At 38.9% G+C, this 18,622-nt stretch overlaps 1 protein-coding gene across 5 annotated transcripts in view; it reads right to left on the reverse strand.

Moving 5' to 3' along the window:
* piezo1 (piezo-type mechanosensitive ion channel component 1) overlaps window positions 1–18,622 on the reverse strand; it is a 273,692-nt gene that overhangs the window by 115,996 nt on the left and 139,074 nt on the right. For all 5 annotated transcript variants that reach the window (XM_059993071.1, XM_059993069.1, XM_059993072.1 and 2 more), the window contains exons 4-5: window positions 13,813–13,855; window positions 7,403–7,553 (exon numbers count right to left, since the gene is read on the reverse strand). In XM_059993071.1, coding sequence (XP_059849054.1) covers window positions 7,403–7,553; window positions 13,813–13,855 — 194 coding nt within the window. The remainder of the gene's footprint in view (window positions 1–7,402; window positions 7,554–13,812; window positions 13,856–18,622) is intronic.

Genomic DNA, 18,622 nt, shown 5'->3' on the forward strand with positions numbered 1-18,622 from the left:
AGTTGTCATTTACAGCCTACCAACTGCAATATCAGAATATCTGCTTTTAATGATCACGGTACAAACAACACTCCTCTGGCTGCTGGGAAATGCTGTGCTTAAAGAATAGAGTCAACAATGATGGGAAAGGTATAAAATTGCTTCCAGAGGGGGTCAGAGTGATCTGCACAGCCTAGTACATGCAATAATAGACTATTTGTTCCTACTACTGTCTCCTTTAATTTTCCTTTGTTCTATCAGTGCTTAATAAAATGTTTGTGAAGCAACAAGTTTTGTGCCTCTTTCCTCACTTATGAAAGAATTTTGTATTAAACTATCAGAATCCAACAATTGTAGCAGCTAGCAGGATGACTGCAAAGTTTAAGGACTTGGAACAATCACAAACAAAGTGGAATTTTTAGCACGCACCAAGACGGATAAGAACTTACTTTGTTTCAATTTGTCTGAGAGAAAACTTAGTTCTGGCTTCAATACATCATTGGATGGAAATTAGGACTGAGGACTCTACTGCATTGCTATTTAAAAAATAAAGTTCTGTAAAAGCCAAGATGAGAAATGAGATTAAAATCAGGCTCGGCCATACAAGCTGGAAGGGTACGGGAGAATTTTGTTTGGAGGACGATCTATTTCAGTTGCACAGCAAACTATTTCAGTACATAATGAAATTATTGCAGTTGTGCAATCTATTCCGATGCAGGACAACCTATTTCTGTTGCAATCTATTAATATTCAAAATCACAGTTAAAGCAGAACAGAAGTATGTATGAATTAAGATTGAATCAAAACAATGGCCAAAGTCATGAAACCAAGAGCTCTTACCTGAATAAAACTTCTCAGTTTTATAAAATTAATGAAAAAGTCCAGAAGGAAAACAGCAACAATGTTAAATTTATTAAGAATAAGAAGGGATGCAATAAGACCCAGAGAATGGCTGGGGGAAAGGAGAAACCTGGAATATATGTTTGATTGAGAGATAAGACTACATGGTTGGTTTGATCAAATATGTACGCAAATGAAAAAGTAACGGGGTGAGGAAAGACTTTTAATCAATTGCAAAAGAAATGCAAAACTTGTGATAAACTGCAAAAACAGTATGATAGAAACAATAAAAAATCTAAAAAGCAAATCTTTGCATTAACTGAACGAGCAATAAAACAACAAGATAAAATTGAAGTGCATGTAAGGGGCTCAGAAGGCAACTGAAACAAGGTGGAGAAACTGAACGGTTGATTTCAAGCGGGTGGTCCTGCTGGTGATGCTGCAGGTGGCGCTACTTCTGAAGCTCCACCCTGGGAGACACCCCGATGAGAAACAGGTCCCAGACTGTGTGTGTCCAGGCCTCTACTGTTGAGACTCAAAGAACCAGTTATTTTCCATCACAACAGTGAGCAAATCACTAATTGGTCAGAAAATTTCAAGCAAGTCATCAGCTACTGGAAATTATAAAGTTTAATTCAATATTGTTTGTTGTTTTTTTTTGCCAATTTTCCCTACATATAACAAGTACTAATATTCATCTTAATATGCCTTATTATAATCTACATCTCTTTTACTTAAGTTGTGATCATTAATAGAATGGTTCAGATTTGTATTAAGCATGCCTACTAATCTTCCCAACCAAGACATCATCCTGTGAATACTTTGAAGAGTATATACCCTTTGATATTTTCATAACTTAGTTTTCTTTATTATTTTACACTTAACATAGATACCGCAAGTTTTTTTGCCTTTGAATTTTCAGATGTAATGATTCTAAATGTGTGACTTAGAATCAAAGGGAAAATTGTTGTGTCCAACTGTTATTTTCTTTGCAGTTTAGTAATTGTTTGCTAATACTTAAAGTAGATTTTATATATGGACATGAAATAGTTTAGCTTGTTTACTAGTGGTTACAGATAAATTGTTCAGTGTATCCCTTAGTGGTTACCCCAGTATTATTCTGGAAACTTCTCTTGGCATTGCATTATTTGAATAGCAGATTTCTCATCGGTTGACTCTTATCTATGAATTTGAATGGAATTTTTCTCATCTATCGGGTATAAAATTAGCTGACCACAGGACAGCGTCATCTTAGTCTTTTTATCTTTATTCTGCTTTTTGCTGCTAGCCTCTGTTCTTGCTACTGTCTATTTTAATTTTCCTTTGTTCTGTCAATGCTTAAGTAAATGTTCAGGAAGCAACAAGTTCTGTAAAAACCTTGGATTAAAACATCAGAATCCAACAACAGAGATATTGTTAGGTATCTCTATATCCGCCTCATTCCCCACATTTTCTGCTGACCTTCACAGACTCACTCTGAGATTTTCCATTACTCACCAATCCAAGTATGCTGAAAAATCACCATGAAACTTGGATGATGAGCGGAGAGACATATTCAATTCCCAGCCTGCCACAGCCAGAAGCTTGGTGGATCTGTGATCACCAAGGAACTCTCTCAGTCTAGCTGCTTTCTAAGTGGTCTTCTATTTCATTGAAAAGATGTCACTTGCATTGCAGCATTAGTCAGTTTAATAGAGAATTATAGAACTATTTGTAGTGATACATTTCCTGGACTTTCAACCATGCAGAGTCAAACATACATGGCAGTTAGAAATCCATAAAATTTCTAACTACTGTAAGAACATTAATTCTTACAGTCATTTTTATAAAATCATTTTCAGTTCAAGGTGGTGTTGAACTGAGATGAATAACTAGACATATATTCATACCTTATTATTTGCAAGGGATATTTTCCAGAGATGCTTCTGAATAACAAATCTCACTGTATAGTTAGTGGCTTAAATAAACTTAAGAACTTAATACTCATATGAAAAATACCTGTCAAATACAGTATTAAGATATTAGTATCTTAAATATTAAGACAAGTCATTAAATATCTGAACAGTATCATTAGTATTTGTCACTGTTACTATACGAGTTCAGGTTCAGTAATGACTAAGCATGAGATTCATACTATAAAACGTATTTAGACAGGCTAAGATACAAACATCACAAGAATCGGAAATATAAAAATGAGAAAAGTTGACCATATCTTTCTTCATTTAACACTGCTTCTATATAAGGTATTTAAAAGAGTCAGCTTTTCCATCGACAACACCGATAAAAGCACTGGGGGAGTGTGGAATTATATCCCAGACATCAAGAACTATAAAAGTTCACAGCACAACCTAGGAATATGTTTCATGCCTGGCGCCTGGAAGGGACCAACCAAACTCACATAAGTAATCGTAAAAATGTGAACTCTGTACATGGTGAGATGTAGTGCACCTATGTTTAAGTGGTTCAAATCAATTATAATCCATGTACCTATGGTAGGTGGAGTACAACTGTCTGCACAGTCGGATTTTGCATATTGCATCACATTAAACCCCCAAAAAGTTTCCAGTGTTTTGTGTTCAACATTTTATTAATTGTGTATTTCCCATCAATTGGCATGGTTGCAACTTCAGTAGCTGTTGGAATTATATCTTGTACAGCTTGGAGCTGTAGTGACTCTGATTCACTGTCCAGTGAACTCTACACAGGGAGTTGCAGCCTTCAGGATCAATGGATCTCAAAGCACAGACATAATTCTGGCCTTTTTTTCCAATGACACTGTTTCAGTCTTTGGTTGGCTCCATATTAAAAGCAAAGCATTCTCCAAAGCAATATAAGAAAATGCGAAAATTATTTCGAAACCAATAGCTTCTCTGCAGTATTGACTACTGAACTGGGAGTCATACAATTTAAAAACAACTGCGACAGCAGTAGTGGTCAAATTGCAGTATAAGCAGTTTACACTGGCATTAAATAAAGTATGTAAATATAAAGATCATAATGACAAAAGCTGATTGTCAAAGACAAGTTGTGCAAACATTAAGGAAGGCGAGTTTCCTCACCACCTGACATTCCAAAACATGGGAACCATACTTTGCTCAGGTTCTGCCAAATTTGCAGCTGAGAGCAGCTGAAGCTCAGGGGATGGGCACCCATAGAAACTTCCAACATTTTCTGAGTAAACTTACAGAAATACATAGCTATTCAGTATATAAATAACATTTTTTATTTTTATAATAACAAAATGTGAGTGTGAGTAAACTGGTAAGCAAAACAATAAATCAATTACGCATTTCTATTGATTTTCTTGTTTATTTATTATTATGTTTTATTTTATTTATTATTACTATTTTTTCCTCTCTCTGCTAGATTATGTATTGCATTGAACTGCTGCTGCTAAGTTAACAAATATCACATCACATGCTGGTGATAATAAACCTGATTCTGATTCACTAATAATTGGGATGCAGTTAATACAGAAATCAAAACAATATTAGAGAAAGGAATATATTAATGCATGTTGATTTAACTAATTATCTTCTATGTTGATAAGCTTGTTTCGTGGCTGCTTATACGGAGACAAGTCTCAAGGTTGTATATAGTACTTTGATAATAAGTGCACTTTGAACTTTTAAATAGCTCAGGGTGGTAGGAAGAAAACAAAGATCACAAGCTCCTTGAAAACTTGTGTTGAAATGGTGGAGAGAATCAGAGAATTACTCAGTATTTATGGCACAGAAACAGTCCAGTTTTTATGGCCCACCCAAGCCAATCCACATTTTTTCCACCAAAGTAAAACGCTGTAAATTCTGGACACCTAAAATAAACATAGAAAATGCTTGAAATGCCTGGATGACTAGAATGATTTTGTCAAATGGATGTGAATTCAGAAGAGTTAGGAAGTATGAGAAGAGATGATTAGTTGTTACACTTGGTTGGTGAGTCTAGAACTTGTGCCAGGGTTAAGGGTCAGACATTTTTTAAGTTTGAGGAGGAATTTTGTCACAGAGTGACTTATAGAATTTTGGGATCATGTACACACTCAATGCTTAGACAATGAAATGAGAGGATGTAGGATATGGGAGAAAAGTGGAGCTGAGATGAATGGTCAGCTACAAACATGCCAAATGATGGGAAAGGACCAAAGGCTAAACTCTGCTCCTTAGGTTCTTGGGAACTTGCTCTGTTTGGCCCTATGAGGGATTTTTTTTCAATGGCACTAAATGGCCCTCTCTGGTCTTCAATTCTCAGCTTGCTACTTCCACCTGGAAAGGCAAAGGCAATACTGCACAAGGCAACAATTACAGTTACAGTCTGGGCTCAATCCCGTCAACAGACTCCAACCTGATTATCGAAGAAGCTATTCTTTCAGCCAGGCACTTTGCCAACATGCTCAACTAAATCCAGGGGAACCCACTTGCCTCTGTTACTCTTTTACTCATGCCCCTAATTTCAGCCAAGTGTGTATGGCTAAATGTTTTCCACCTGTCTAATACCCAGAAACCAGCTAAAGACTAGTTAATGGCTCTTAAATGATAACAAGAGTCATGTTTCAAACTCATTATCCTCTAATCAGGAAGAAAGCATTTACATTGAGAAATCCAGCAAGCATCTGATCTACCTCACAGGCTGAACTGTCTTTTATTGTGCCTCCCATGAGCTTGACAGCTATCAGAGGAAATTCTAGCCTTTAAACTTTTACTATTGTTCATCTTCAAAACACAGGTTACAGCATATCTTGGAACGCAATATTCTAATGCACATCAAAGATCAACAATCAACTTACTCACCATACACATTTACATTTATAAGGAATTTGCTGTGGTGTGTTGCCACAACATGCAACAAAAAAAGCAATATTCAACAACTAGAAAGAATGTATATTTATGTATATTTCTATCTTCTCTTCTTAAGCGAAAATGTTTTTTTTCTAATTATCCATTATCATCCATCAGCTTTTTTCTTTGGTAGTTGGTAGGGGTTGACTTTTTTTTATATAAAAAAATATCTTTTATGATGTATGACCTATCTTTAAATTTTTGATTACAGAGTGGTATACTTTTATGTGATATGCTATAACATTTTGATCAATTTTATTACAATATATGAATGTACACAATTTATGTTGAGATGTATCTATGTGTTGTACTCTGTAAATCTTGCTTTTTCTTCTGAATAAAAATATTGTAAAAAGAAAAGAAAGAATAAAAAATTATATAAAAATAAGTTTGTGGTTAAGGTACGGATATGAAATAACATGTGTGGGAATACATAAAAACCAACAAGTACACTCAGTAGCCACTTTATTGAGGACCACAGCTCATTCATGTAAATTTCTAATCAGCCAATCATGTGGCAGCAACACAATGAGACATGGACAAGAGGTTCAGCTGTGGTTCAGACCAAACATCAGAATGCAGAAAAATGGGATTTAAGTGAGTTTGACCGTGGAATGATCATTGGTGCCAGATGGTTTGAGTATTTCAGAAACTGATTCACTGGGATTTTAACACATAAGCAAAAAAACCCAAAAAACCCACCTTGTTAATGATAGAGGTCAGAGGTACAAGCTGACAGGACGATGACAGTTACTCAAATAACCATGCATTAAAACAGTAGGTGCAGAAGAGCATCTCTGACTGTGTAGAAGGTTGAACCCTACACCTACAGAAGACCAACATACACTCAGTAGCTACTTCAACATGTAAAGGAGCTACCTAATAAAGTGGTCACTGAGTGTACCTACAATATAAAAAAGCTTTACAAAACGTGATTTGAATTGTTTGCAGTGCATTACAGAGGTAATAGATAAAGGGGGGTGGGGGGGGGGCTAACTAGAATGATTGATCAGATTAACCGCCTGGGAAAAAAGCTAAGATGTGAAGTTTTAGTTTAATAGGCTCATAGCGCTTTCTGTCAGGGAGCTTTTGAAAAAGGCGGCTTGCAGGGTGGTCTACAATGATGTTTCCTGCTCACTTTTTTGTCCTGGACATATACAAGTCCTGCAGTGATGGCATACTGTAATCAGTGACTTTTTCTGCTGACCTCACTGTAGTTTTTGTACATTGTGAGAGGATGCCACACCAAACCAGACAGAGATGGCTAATACAAGGATGCTCTCGATGATGGCAGTGCAGAACTGCACCGGTACGTTCTGGGGAAGGTGGAATTTTACCATCTGCTGCTAGAAGTACGTGTGAGACAGACAACTGAATGTGGCATGTTTTCAATATCTGCAACTGGGCCCTTCAATTGACACTAAACAAAATGGAAGCAATTCTCACCAATGAGTCACCCAATCCAATAACAAGTTAACACTTGACCCTACCTACAATTGTCTTCCAGGAAGTTAGTTCAGATTATTTGGGAAAATCTAGAAGCAGATTGTATATCCTATTTTTAGTTTGGGATAAAAATGGAAACTTGTCAATTGAAGCAGTGGGGTAAAAATGTAAAAGCATATCACTAACGTATAAAACTCATGACTATATTACCTTTCCATTTTCAGTATTCAATTACCGAGCTTGAGCTTGATCAAAAGTTTCTATGGAGAATTTCCATGCATTGCTGCAATAATGGTACTCACCTCCTCAATGCAGACTGCATCATTGTTTGGTATTGACTTCCTTTTCTTTGTCAAACAACTGCAAAACACTAACGTGATACAACTGATGATAAGTATTCCCAAATCTGGAGCCACCAGTCGAATGCAGTTGGTAATATCATTCAGATCAAGCCTAGGAAAGAAAAGGGAGAAGACATAAAGACTTCCATTTCAGTAATCATTTAAATAATGGGGGCAAAAAACTAGTTCAAAGTTCAAAGTAAATTTATGATCAAAGTACACATGGGTCACCCATATAGAACCCCCGAGATTCATTTTCTTGTGGGCATACGCAGAAAATCCAAGAAACACAATAGAATCAGTGTAAGACTTCATCCAAAAGGACAATGTGCAAAAGACAACAAACTATGCAAATACAAAAGAAAAAAAACAATAGATATTGAGAATATGAGATGAAGAGTACTTGAAAGTGAATCCATAGATTGTGGTAACAGTTCAGTGATGGGGCGAGTGAAGTTGAGTGAAGTTTCCCCTCTGGTTCAAGAGCCTGATGATTGAGGGGTAATAACTGTTCCTGAAACTGGTGGTGTGGGTCCTAAAGCTCCTGTACCTTCTTCATGATGGCAGCAGCGAGAAGCTAGTTTGTTATGGGTGGTTGGGGTCATTGATGATGATGTTGCCTTCCTGCGACAGCGCTCCGTGTAGATGTGCTCAATGGTCGGGAGGGCTTTACCCGTGATGGACTAGACTGTATCCACTAGGTTTGGTAGGATTTTCCATTCAAGGGAATTCATGTTTCCATTCCAGGCTGTGATTCAAACAGTCAATATACTCTCCACTACACATTTAGAGAAGTTTGACAAAGTTTTACATGTCATGCCAAATCTTCACAAACTTCTAAGGAAGTAGAGGAACTATCATGCCGTAATGACACTTGCCTGCTGAAACCAGGACAGATCCTCTAAAATGATAACACCGAGGAATTTAAAGTTGCTGACTCTCTCCAGCTCCAATCGTCAGATGTGGACTGGCTCATGGACCTCTAGGTTCCTCCTCCTGAAGACAATAATCAGTTCCTTGGTCTTGCTGACACTGAGTGAGAGGAGGAGATGTTATTGCCAATCTGAACTGATAGGGTTCTGCAAGTGAGGAAATCAAAGATCTAATTGCATAAGGAGGTATTGAGGCCAAGGTCTTGAAGCTTATAGTTCAGTTTTGAGGGGATGATCGTATTAAATGCCAAGCTGTAGTCAATGAAGAACACCCTGATGTATACTTCGCTGACAAGATGTTCCACCTTGGAAGCACAACGATTTAGAACATTTCTTTACAGAATCCAACCCACATTGCTGAAAAAGATCAAATTTTCTTAGATAAAAGGCTTGCAGGTTAAAGGAATTTCACAATGCAAATGATGGTTGACAACGTTCATCCAGGCACAAGAAGCTGTGTATCTTATCTGCATGGCATAGAATGGATGTGCAAAATGAAATAAAGGCGCCAATCCTCAATGCTGGTAGTTTCTTTAGGGACATCCTCAAGTTTTACTTAGAATCTATGTGATTTGCTTTTGCAAATTTTAAGGTGATCTTAGCCAGCTGAATTATTATGGATACACAATGGTAGGCTATTTACTCAGAAAACGTAAAAGCCTTTTGAGGCATATGTAAAAGTCCTTTCAGCATAAACTAGCCAGTGATTACATATAATGTAGCATTCATTTGAAGGTTTAAAAACAGGGAATTGAGCAGACAGGCATGCCACTCAGAAAAGCTACAAGAAAAACATACTCAATGCAAGTGTAAATACAGTGCAACAGGGATAAACCTACTGCAGCACAAATGAACGGGGATTTGTAAATTCCAACATTGGATATGTGGACTGTCTTACTAAACAGGAAGCGAGAAATAAATGCTTCCAAAACAAAACTGAGCACATACAGAAAATTTCACAGAAGAAAAAGAAATCAATGAGAAAATTTATAATTAATCATAATTACATTTGTAGCCATTCAGATCCAAATTTACTTGATGTCAAACTATTGTCCACTGCAAATAAATCTTTGAAATATTGCAATATACTTTTGACAACACCACTGTATTCCAGCTTCTACTTGTCAAAAGCCTTCAGGTACTGGAAACTTGCCCAGTTTAACAAAACTTATTTTTACTGTTTGTCTCACAGGAGTTCAACGTTTAGAAGTAAAACTGGAAAGCTGCCAGCACAGTGCAATAACGCTGCAATTTAAACAACAGCCTTGCAAAACATTGCAGATACAGATATACTATTTTAATTTTACTAAGAGCAAATTGTAGGCCTGTTAATTGCAACATTACTCCACTGGTTCTGGCTAAGTGATGCAAGAGAAATCTGGAGATGGAAAGTTTTCACTAGACAGATGGAAATTAGACATAAATTAGCTATGAGTAATGAGGATGAAATGCTTGGATTGACTCAGTGTGCAACATCAACCCTTGTCATTCTTTCCCACTCAATGCAAGTTTCTCAGCATTGTGTTGCAACAGGCCCAACAATACATAATGGTGGAAGTAAACGTCTTGTTTTAAACCTTACGCTGAATTTGTTGATGCAAGTCTACATACCTTAGTGTTGCCAACTTCATTCAAAAATTAATGTAGCCAGGAGTGAAACATTTTAGCAGTCATTTCCTGCAGAAATCACAAAACTGGAGCAAGCAAAAAGGGGCGTCCTTGTATTGTGAGGCTGCGTCCTCTCCGTCCTACCAGACATGAGTAGCCCTGTGTTCATGATAGCATCACACTGCTCACAAATAGTGACTCCTTACTACTTCCTGATGTTGACATTTTAGAGCTTCAACCTGCTCTAGTGCGACAGGAATCACGGTGACACCATGTAGATTGGGAACCCTATAAAAAGTTACACGGCCTCTATCAGTGCCTCCTCAGCAGCTGCCAGCTAAACTAGTAGTCACTATGTGGGAGGGCATCTCTGCCCCACAGCAACCAAGTGCCCATGAGATGCTGAGTGAAGGCTGGGTCACTGTGAGAGATTGGTGAAGGAGGTCTGACCTTTCATCAGTATCTCAGACCTAGCCTCCTTTGTATCAGCTGGACAGGTGGGGCAAACCAACCCCAAAACCAAGCAATCACCTGCCTGGAGAGCAACTTCCGGCAGCTTACGTTCACAAGTCTATCAGCGCCGTTCTCTCTGCTGGCTGACGCCACTCAAGGCACCTACAGTGAAAACCTATACAACTTGTGGTGTTGGTTGTCATTCCTCTCTTTTCAGTCTCTATCACCTGTACCTGCATTGAACATCACACTGAGTAAATACAGGAACTGTGCTCTGCTTCTCCACAGCAGCCAGCGCTGCGCTGGGGAATGTGGCTCTCACCAATGTGTCATTAGCTGTGCTATCTTGATTTGGGCCGGATGCAAAACAAACAGATCCTGTTAGTCAATGTGTGCAAAACTCCCTCTCCTGTGTCAAACACACAATTTTGCAGTGAGCCAAATGATCATTGCCAATAAAGCCAATGGCAATTTGGCTCATCAAAAAGCACAAAGTGGCAATTTCCAGAATGACATTTCCTTCCTTGCTGGATTAATTAACTAGAGGTTTTGACAGAGTTAACAGACAATTAGAACAGTAAAAGCTGGAACTACTTAGTCAGTTCTGAGTAATGGTTCTGATGAACTTAAATCAGGACACTAGGACAGGTCTTCAGTTACATGTTTTGACGAAAGCTCGTGACCATGAAACCACTCCTGATCGAAAATATTGACAATTCCTTTTCTCTTTGACTCACTTCATTCTCCAGCCGATTGTTTGTTGCTTCGGGTTCTCCCATGTAAATATTCCTGTTTTATTTACATTTCGCAGAGTCTGCAATATTTATAACTGATGGATTCTGATATGAAATTATGTCAAGTGTTTTCATGTGGCATTATCTGGAGATGCAGATTTTACCCTGTTCTCGTTAGTGGAAGAATCAAAGTACACTCTTCTTTGAGTGAGTATTGATTCAATAGTAGCGACATGGAAAGTGGAACTGTAATCGGAAGGGGTTTTAAAATGTGAATGTTCTCTCATAATTTTGGAGCTAACAGTACCATTGATTTCAGATTTTAATTCTTCCACCCACATGAATAAAACCTTACAGATAAACAGACATTTTTGGTCAACCACACATTAAGACAAGCTGGATGACTACTGAGAATCTGCTTCCAAAGTAGCGAATGTGCAGGAATTTAGCCAGCAACTGCAGCTTGTCACAAAATCTGCACTTTGGCAAAGCCCCTGATGGAGGGGGAGGCAAGCGTGATGATTGAGAACTCTGTGCTGCTACCCACACAATGTGCAGAAACTACTACATGGCAATTCAATTAAACATTGCACAAGGTGATCTTCAGTTCGGGGAAGTTTTCAAGCTCACCTTTGTACACTCTCCTGTTCTGGATTTAATTCTAATGGAAACAGAGTTTACTGCTCTGTCTACGGATCCTAGATTTGCCAATAAAGCTTCTGAAATGTGGCATACTGTAAAGTTGGAATATTTTTCTGGACAAGTATGACCATTACAATCAAACCAATCATCTCTTATTTTTCCACATGCTGCGACAAAGTCAGATTTTATCTATAAGTGATCTCTCAATACAGAGAGTGGGATTCAGCACAAAACAATTCCTTGGATTAAAATACAAATATTCCTTAACTTAAAAAAACTTTTGCTATAACTCTTTAGGGCCGAATGTTCCAATTTATAAAGCTATTTTGTAAATTGAAGAGTTCCCCACTCACTACAAAAAGGTAAATATGGTACTACATTCCCACATTTTATTTTTCCCAGACATCAATTTATGAACTCTCACTTGATGAAACATTTTCCAGGAACATATCCCTTTCATAAACTAAAGAATGGCTGTAATGTCTTTAACACAGAAAAAGAAGTCCCACAAGAGTTCACAGGAATATCATAATATAGAATTTGGAAAGGCAACTAAGATTGGAAAAATAGTTAGGATTTACGAGGTGCCTGGAGGTATTAGTGTAAAGAGAGAGAGAGAGAGATGGAAATCCGCAAGCTTACGGAGAAAGCTTCAAAGATAAAGGCCCAACCATTATTGGCAGAGCAACGAAAATCAGGAATCAGTAGCTGATCAGAATTGGAGTGACACAGAGAATTCAGGGGACTGCAAGGATGGTGAAGGTAACAAACACGGGGAGAAACAAGGTGGTAAAGAGGTTTCAGACCTGGCGTATTGCTGGACAGGTGGCCAATGCACAGGGTGACAGGTGAATGTGACTGGTAGTGTGTTAGAATAAAGGCAACAAAAAATTGGACGAGATCAAGATTACTGATCTCATTTGGAACTAAGTCTTTTTTGCCCTTTTCATTGAAATGAATTGACTTTATTTCTTCCATCCTTCACATACATGAGTAAAAATCTTTACATCTCCGTCTGAATGTGCAATGTACAAATTATAGTCATTTGTAATAGATAGCATGTACAGTAATATCCACAACAGAACAACTTAGAAATACAATTGTGTCCACTTGAACTAATCAGTCTGATGGTCTGGTGGAAGAAGCTGTCCCGGAGCCTGTTGGTCCTGGCTTTTACGCTGAGGTACTGTTTCACGGATGGTAACAGCTGGAACAATTTGTGGTTGGGGTGACTCAGGACCCCAATGATCCTTCGGGCCCTTTTTGTAAATGTCCTGAATAGTGGAAAGTTCACATCTACGGATGTGCTGGGTTGACCGCATCATTCTCTGCAGAGTCCTGCGATTGAGGGAAGTACAGTTCCCAAAACAGGCAGTGATGCAGCTAGTCAGGATGCTCTCAATTGTGCCCCTGTATTAAGTCCTTAGGATTTGGGGACCCATACCAAACTCCTTCAACCACCTGAGGTGAAAGAGGGACTGTTGTGCTTTATTTCACCACATGGCTGGTGTGTACAGACCACATGAGGTCCTCAGTGATGTTTATGCCAAGGAACTTGAAACTGTTCACCCTCTCAGTCCCAGATCCATTGATGTCTACAGGGGTTAGCCTGTCTCCATTCCTTTTGTAATCCACATCCGGCTCCTTTGTTTTCATGACAGAGAGGGAGAGTCTGTTTTCTCTTTTTCACAATAAGTGTTTTCAAATAACCTCATCATTCCTGCTATTCACAGCAATTTAAAAACTTACATTCTGCAAAAGTAAGCACAATCAAATGATCACAGCCTACCAACTATGAGCTGCTGTCATCACACTAAAATTACACAAATGCTAAGAATGATGAATATGTTAAAATGTATGTAAATATGCATATCTTACCAAAGTGAAAGAATTTCGGCTGATTTTGAAGTATATCTAATTTTAAATGCTTCAGTTATAAATTACAGAAGACTATTAAATCAATTTAATGATACTCCTGCTAATTCGCATCCATATGATTTACCTGGTAACTCCAATGTGCCTGGACAATGTTTCCCATGTGCTGCCTGCAATAGAAAAGATAAGGCTATTGTTACAATCAGTAGGCTGTTTGTCTGCTTTTTCTATGTCATTCCCACAACATAACGCAGTTCACTGTTTTACTTCATCATTAATCTTTCTGCCCTTCCAGACAACAAGACACTAATTGTCCTATATGAATTATCCAAAATGTGTCATTGGCATTATGGTTATTACATTTCTTCCAATGAAGGTCACAGATTTAACAAGGACAAAATTCTGTATACTTACAGCCATTAAATAGTTAGGTAGACAACTTCATCTGATACTATATACAAATTAAGTCAGGCTATTGTTAGCCTTAAAACACCACCCTTTTATCAACTGTAATTAAGAGTGTTTTGTGAATCCCTGATATAAATTTCTCATGATATTGAAACTTTTTAAGCTACCGTACAATAATATGCAAAAGCCTTAGGCGGATATATAGTTAGGGTGCCCAGTGCTGTAGTAATTTTATGTATTTCACTGTATTGCTGCAAAACAAAAAACAAATTTCATGACAAGTGTGAGTGATGATAAATCTGATTCTGATACGGGCCTCTATTGTGCACTGAGAGTGGGAAGGGGGCAGAGGAGGGGAATCATGGTTAGGAAAAGGGGGAAGGGAGAGGGAAGTTCCAGAATGACATTATGTAATGATGAATAAACCAACTGATGCACCTTGCTTGGTGTCTCAGGGCAATGTAGATAACCACATGAAACAACACTAAAGCTTTCTTTGTGTGACACTGTTCCTCCTGAAGTAACTATTTCCCCCTTTCTGTCCTCTGGGAATGGCATCAATTTATCCAGGGGGCTAAAACAAGATGAACAACACAAAAGCCATTCACATGCACGTCCCTTGAGAAATCACTGAATACTGATCCAAAGCAAGAAACTTCGATGTTCTTCACACGTAAACCTGAACAATGCCAGTGTCAAGCACAAGGAACTGGATTCCATCTAAACTCATATCGACCGGCTCAGGGTATGGCAAGCAGACGGCACTGAGTGATCAGAAGCATGCATGGAAACATCTACTCTTCCAAATGCCAGAAATATGCCTCGGTGGTGACCCTGAGTAACTCTTTAAGATGTTTCTATAAAAAATTCAGACTGGGAAAAAATGTAGCCGAGTAAAACAACAAGACATGTGCAAAACTGTCAGCACTTATCCACAGGTGATTTCCATAAAGGAAATCAAGTCTTAAAATATTATTCTTATTCTTAAAATTTATTGCAAATATATTATACATAAGATTCAAGTGTCATCATTGCCAGCAAAAAAAAATCTATCACTCCATTTGCTAATATGATTCACATTATATCATTATGATATCAGTTTTCTTTCACATACATTCCATCGGCAGTTAGTCATAAACTTTTAAAATGGATTCCAATCCTTAGCAGTGGGAAAGTTCTAAACTTGTGTGAGTGGATGTGCATCTTGGAATCTACCAGTCAACACCTATTGATTACAGACACCAGCTTGCACAGGAAGACCAGCAAGTTACAAGGAGATTGATGTGCATTTTTCATCTAGTTGTTGATCTTCCTGTAGCAACCAATGTTTGGCTTATTCAATGCTCCTGCGAGCAACCATCAACGAACATCCATTTCTCCAACTTCTGGTAACTTATTCCCCATTCTCCTTCCCTCTTCTTCTATTCCCCATTCTATCTTCTTACCTCATCTCCTCACTTGCCTGTCAGCTCACCCCGGTATCCCTCCTCCTTCCCTCTCTCCCATGATCCACTCTCATCTCCTGTCAGATTCCTTCTTCTCCAGCTCTTCGCCTCTTCCACCTACTACCTCCCAGCTTCTTACTTATTCCCCCTCTCCCAACCATGTGGCTTCTCCTATCATCTTCCAGCTTGTCCTCCTTCCCTTCTCACACCTTCTTATTCTGACATCTTCCCCCTTCCTTTCCAGTCCTGATGAAACAAAACATCAACTCTTTATTCATTTCCATAGATGCCGCCTGGCCTGCTGGGTTCCTTCAGTATTTTATGTGTTGCAACCAGTATTGGTATTGGTTTATTATTGTCACATGTACCAAGATACAGTGAAAAACTTCTTGTGCATACTGTTTATAAAATCAAATCATTGCACAGTGCATTGAGCTAGAATAAAGTACAACAACCATGCAGAATAAAGTGTAACAGTACAGTTCGGGTAAACAATAAAATGCAAATCATAAAAAGCCTACTATTATGCAACAGTCTGAGGTGAACATCAGTGAAAACCACAGAATCTCTTTTCAGACTTTCTTGACAAACATCGATGGACAACAGCTCTCTTATAGCAGTCTGGATGGATCTGTTGGAGGATCCTTCTCACTAGCCATCAGGTTTTGGTGCTTATTTGAAGGTTCTGATGGTAAGGCATTCAGCTAAATTACTTCAAAGCTTGCTTTAGTAACTGTGCAATAGCATTCAGAGTCTCCTTTCTGCACCAGGCTCCAAGGATATTCATGCAAATCACAACCCAACTGTCAACAGCTTTTAAAACAACCCTTGGCTGTTATCCACCGTGAACATGAAATCAGGAAATTAGAATACGTTGGTTGCCTTCCTTTTGAGAAGTAATTCCATTGCCTCTTCACTATGGTAGCTAGTCCATCCCTGGAACATTCCTCTCACATCCCTGGAACATCTGGACAGCAAACTTCAAGATGCTCTTTATCAATTACATTTAATACCATCATCCCCTCAAAACTAATCAGTAAATTCCAAGACCTGGACCTCAATGCCTCCTTGTGCAATTGGATCCAGGATTTCCTCACTTGTAGACCCCAGTCAGTTCAGACTGGCAAAAACATCTCCTCCACAATCTCATCAGCACAGGAGTACCACTGGTATGTGAACATAGTCCCCTGCTCTACTCACTTTACACTCTGACTGTGTGGCTAAGTACAGCTCCAGCACCATATACAGGTTTGCTGATGACACCACCGTTGTGGGCTGTATTAAAGGTGCTGATGAAGGTGCTGATAAAGGAGGGGGACTGAAATTTTGCCTGAGTGGTGTCACAACAACAACTTCCCACTCAATGTCAGCAAGACCAAGGAGCTGATTGTAGAGTTCAGGAGAGGGAAACTAGAGGTCCATGAGCCAGACCTCATTGGAAAATCAGAGGTGGGGGGAGTCAATAACTTTATATTCCTGGGTGTTACTATCCCAGAGGATCTGGCTTGGACACATCATATAAATATAATTGCAAAGAAAGCACAACAGAGCCTGTACTTCCTCAGGAGTCTGCGGAGGTTTGGCACGTCACCAAAAACCTTGACAAACTTCTATAGATGCGTGGTGTAAAGTGTGCTCACTGGCTGCATTACGGCCTAGTATGGGAACACCGATGCCTTTGAGCTGAAAACCCTACGTTGGACACATCTACATGAAATGTTGCCATAGAAAAGCAGTATTCATCATCAGAGATCCTCAGCACCCAAACAATGCTCTCTTTTTGCTGCTGCCATCAGGTAGAAGGTACAAGTGTCTCAGGACCCACACCACCAGGTTCAAGAACAGTTACTACCCCTCAACCATCAGGGTCCTGAACAAATGTGACAACTGTACTCATTTTATTTCTGGTGTTCCCTCAACCTTGTTTCATGTTATTTCATGCTCATTATTTATTGCTATTTGTTATATTTGCATTTGCACAATTTGATGTTCATTGATCCTGTTTTCAGTTACTGTTACACTGCTGAGTACGTCCGCAGTGAAAAGAATCTCAGGGTTGTAATTGGTGACATGTATGTTCTCTGATAATAAATTTTACTTTGAACAGCAATCCCTACTGTTAAAGCTAATCAGAATGGCACCCTTCAGGGATTAGAATGTCTTGTTTCTGCATATGGTGATCCCCTTGAAATCCTATCCAATAATGGTTCACACTTCACGGGATCTAGGGTACAAACATGGGCTGCCTCCAATGAGTGCACGGGTGGTCCACCATTACCCTCAGGCCAGTGGTCCGACTGAGTGAATGAGTGGCCTATTAAAGCAGCAAATCTGTTTACCTCCATATCGTATCTGGATGGTTACCTGTTCTTCCCAGTGCTTTGTATAGTTTGAAAGGAGGCACTCCATTTTTGTTAATGGCACAACAATCTATTACTTTTGTTCCTGACAAAGGGCAGATAAAGAATAAAGAGTCAATGTTCCAGACTGAGGCTACATCCACACTTTTGACATCCGGACAATTTTGAAAACACCAGTTTCACGTAAAAACGATAGGCGTCCACACTAGGCATTTTCAGAAGTATCTCTGTCCACATCGAAACGGATATTTTGGCGTATCTCCTCCTAATGCGCAGGCGCAGGACACATCTACCGAGAGCAAGCAACATGCTTGGTGTCGAATCTCGCCGTGAAAGACTGGGTGCGCGTTTGTTCAGTTACAGACTAGAAAAGCGTAAACGACGGACAGCTGTTGGCTCTCGCGGAGGAGAACTTAAAAGTAAAAAAAACAAATGCTGGAGCGTTTGGAGGTAACTGACAGAGAATTCACAGACAGTATGACCCAGCTGACAACAAACGTTGAAAAACTGACTAACTCTGTTGCATTAATAAAGCCCCTTGTTAAATGTGTAAAGCATGTCTGCATCAGTATTATCTTGTATTTCCATACAATGTTACATTAGGCTGTTACACATCTATTGTCAGAGAAGTACTTGCATAAATAGGTAAACCACCTTCATACGAGCAAGGACAGAAAACAGGGCAAAGTGAGTATACTTATTTATTCAGTAAGTTGTGGGTCAA

The sequence above is a fragment of the Hypanus sabinus genome, chromosome 17 (genome assembly GCF_030144855.1).
Source record: "Hypanus sabinus isolate sHypSab1 chromosome 17, sHypSab1.hap1, whole genome shotgun sequence".
NCBI classification, from domain to species: domain Eukaryota; kingdom Metazoa; phylum Chordata; class Chondrichthyes; order Myliobatiformes; family Dasyatidae; genus Hypanus; species Hypanus sabinus.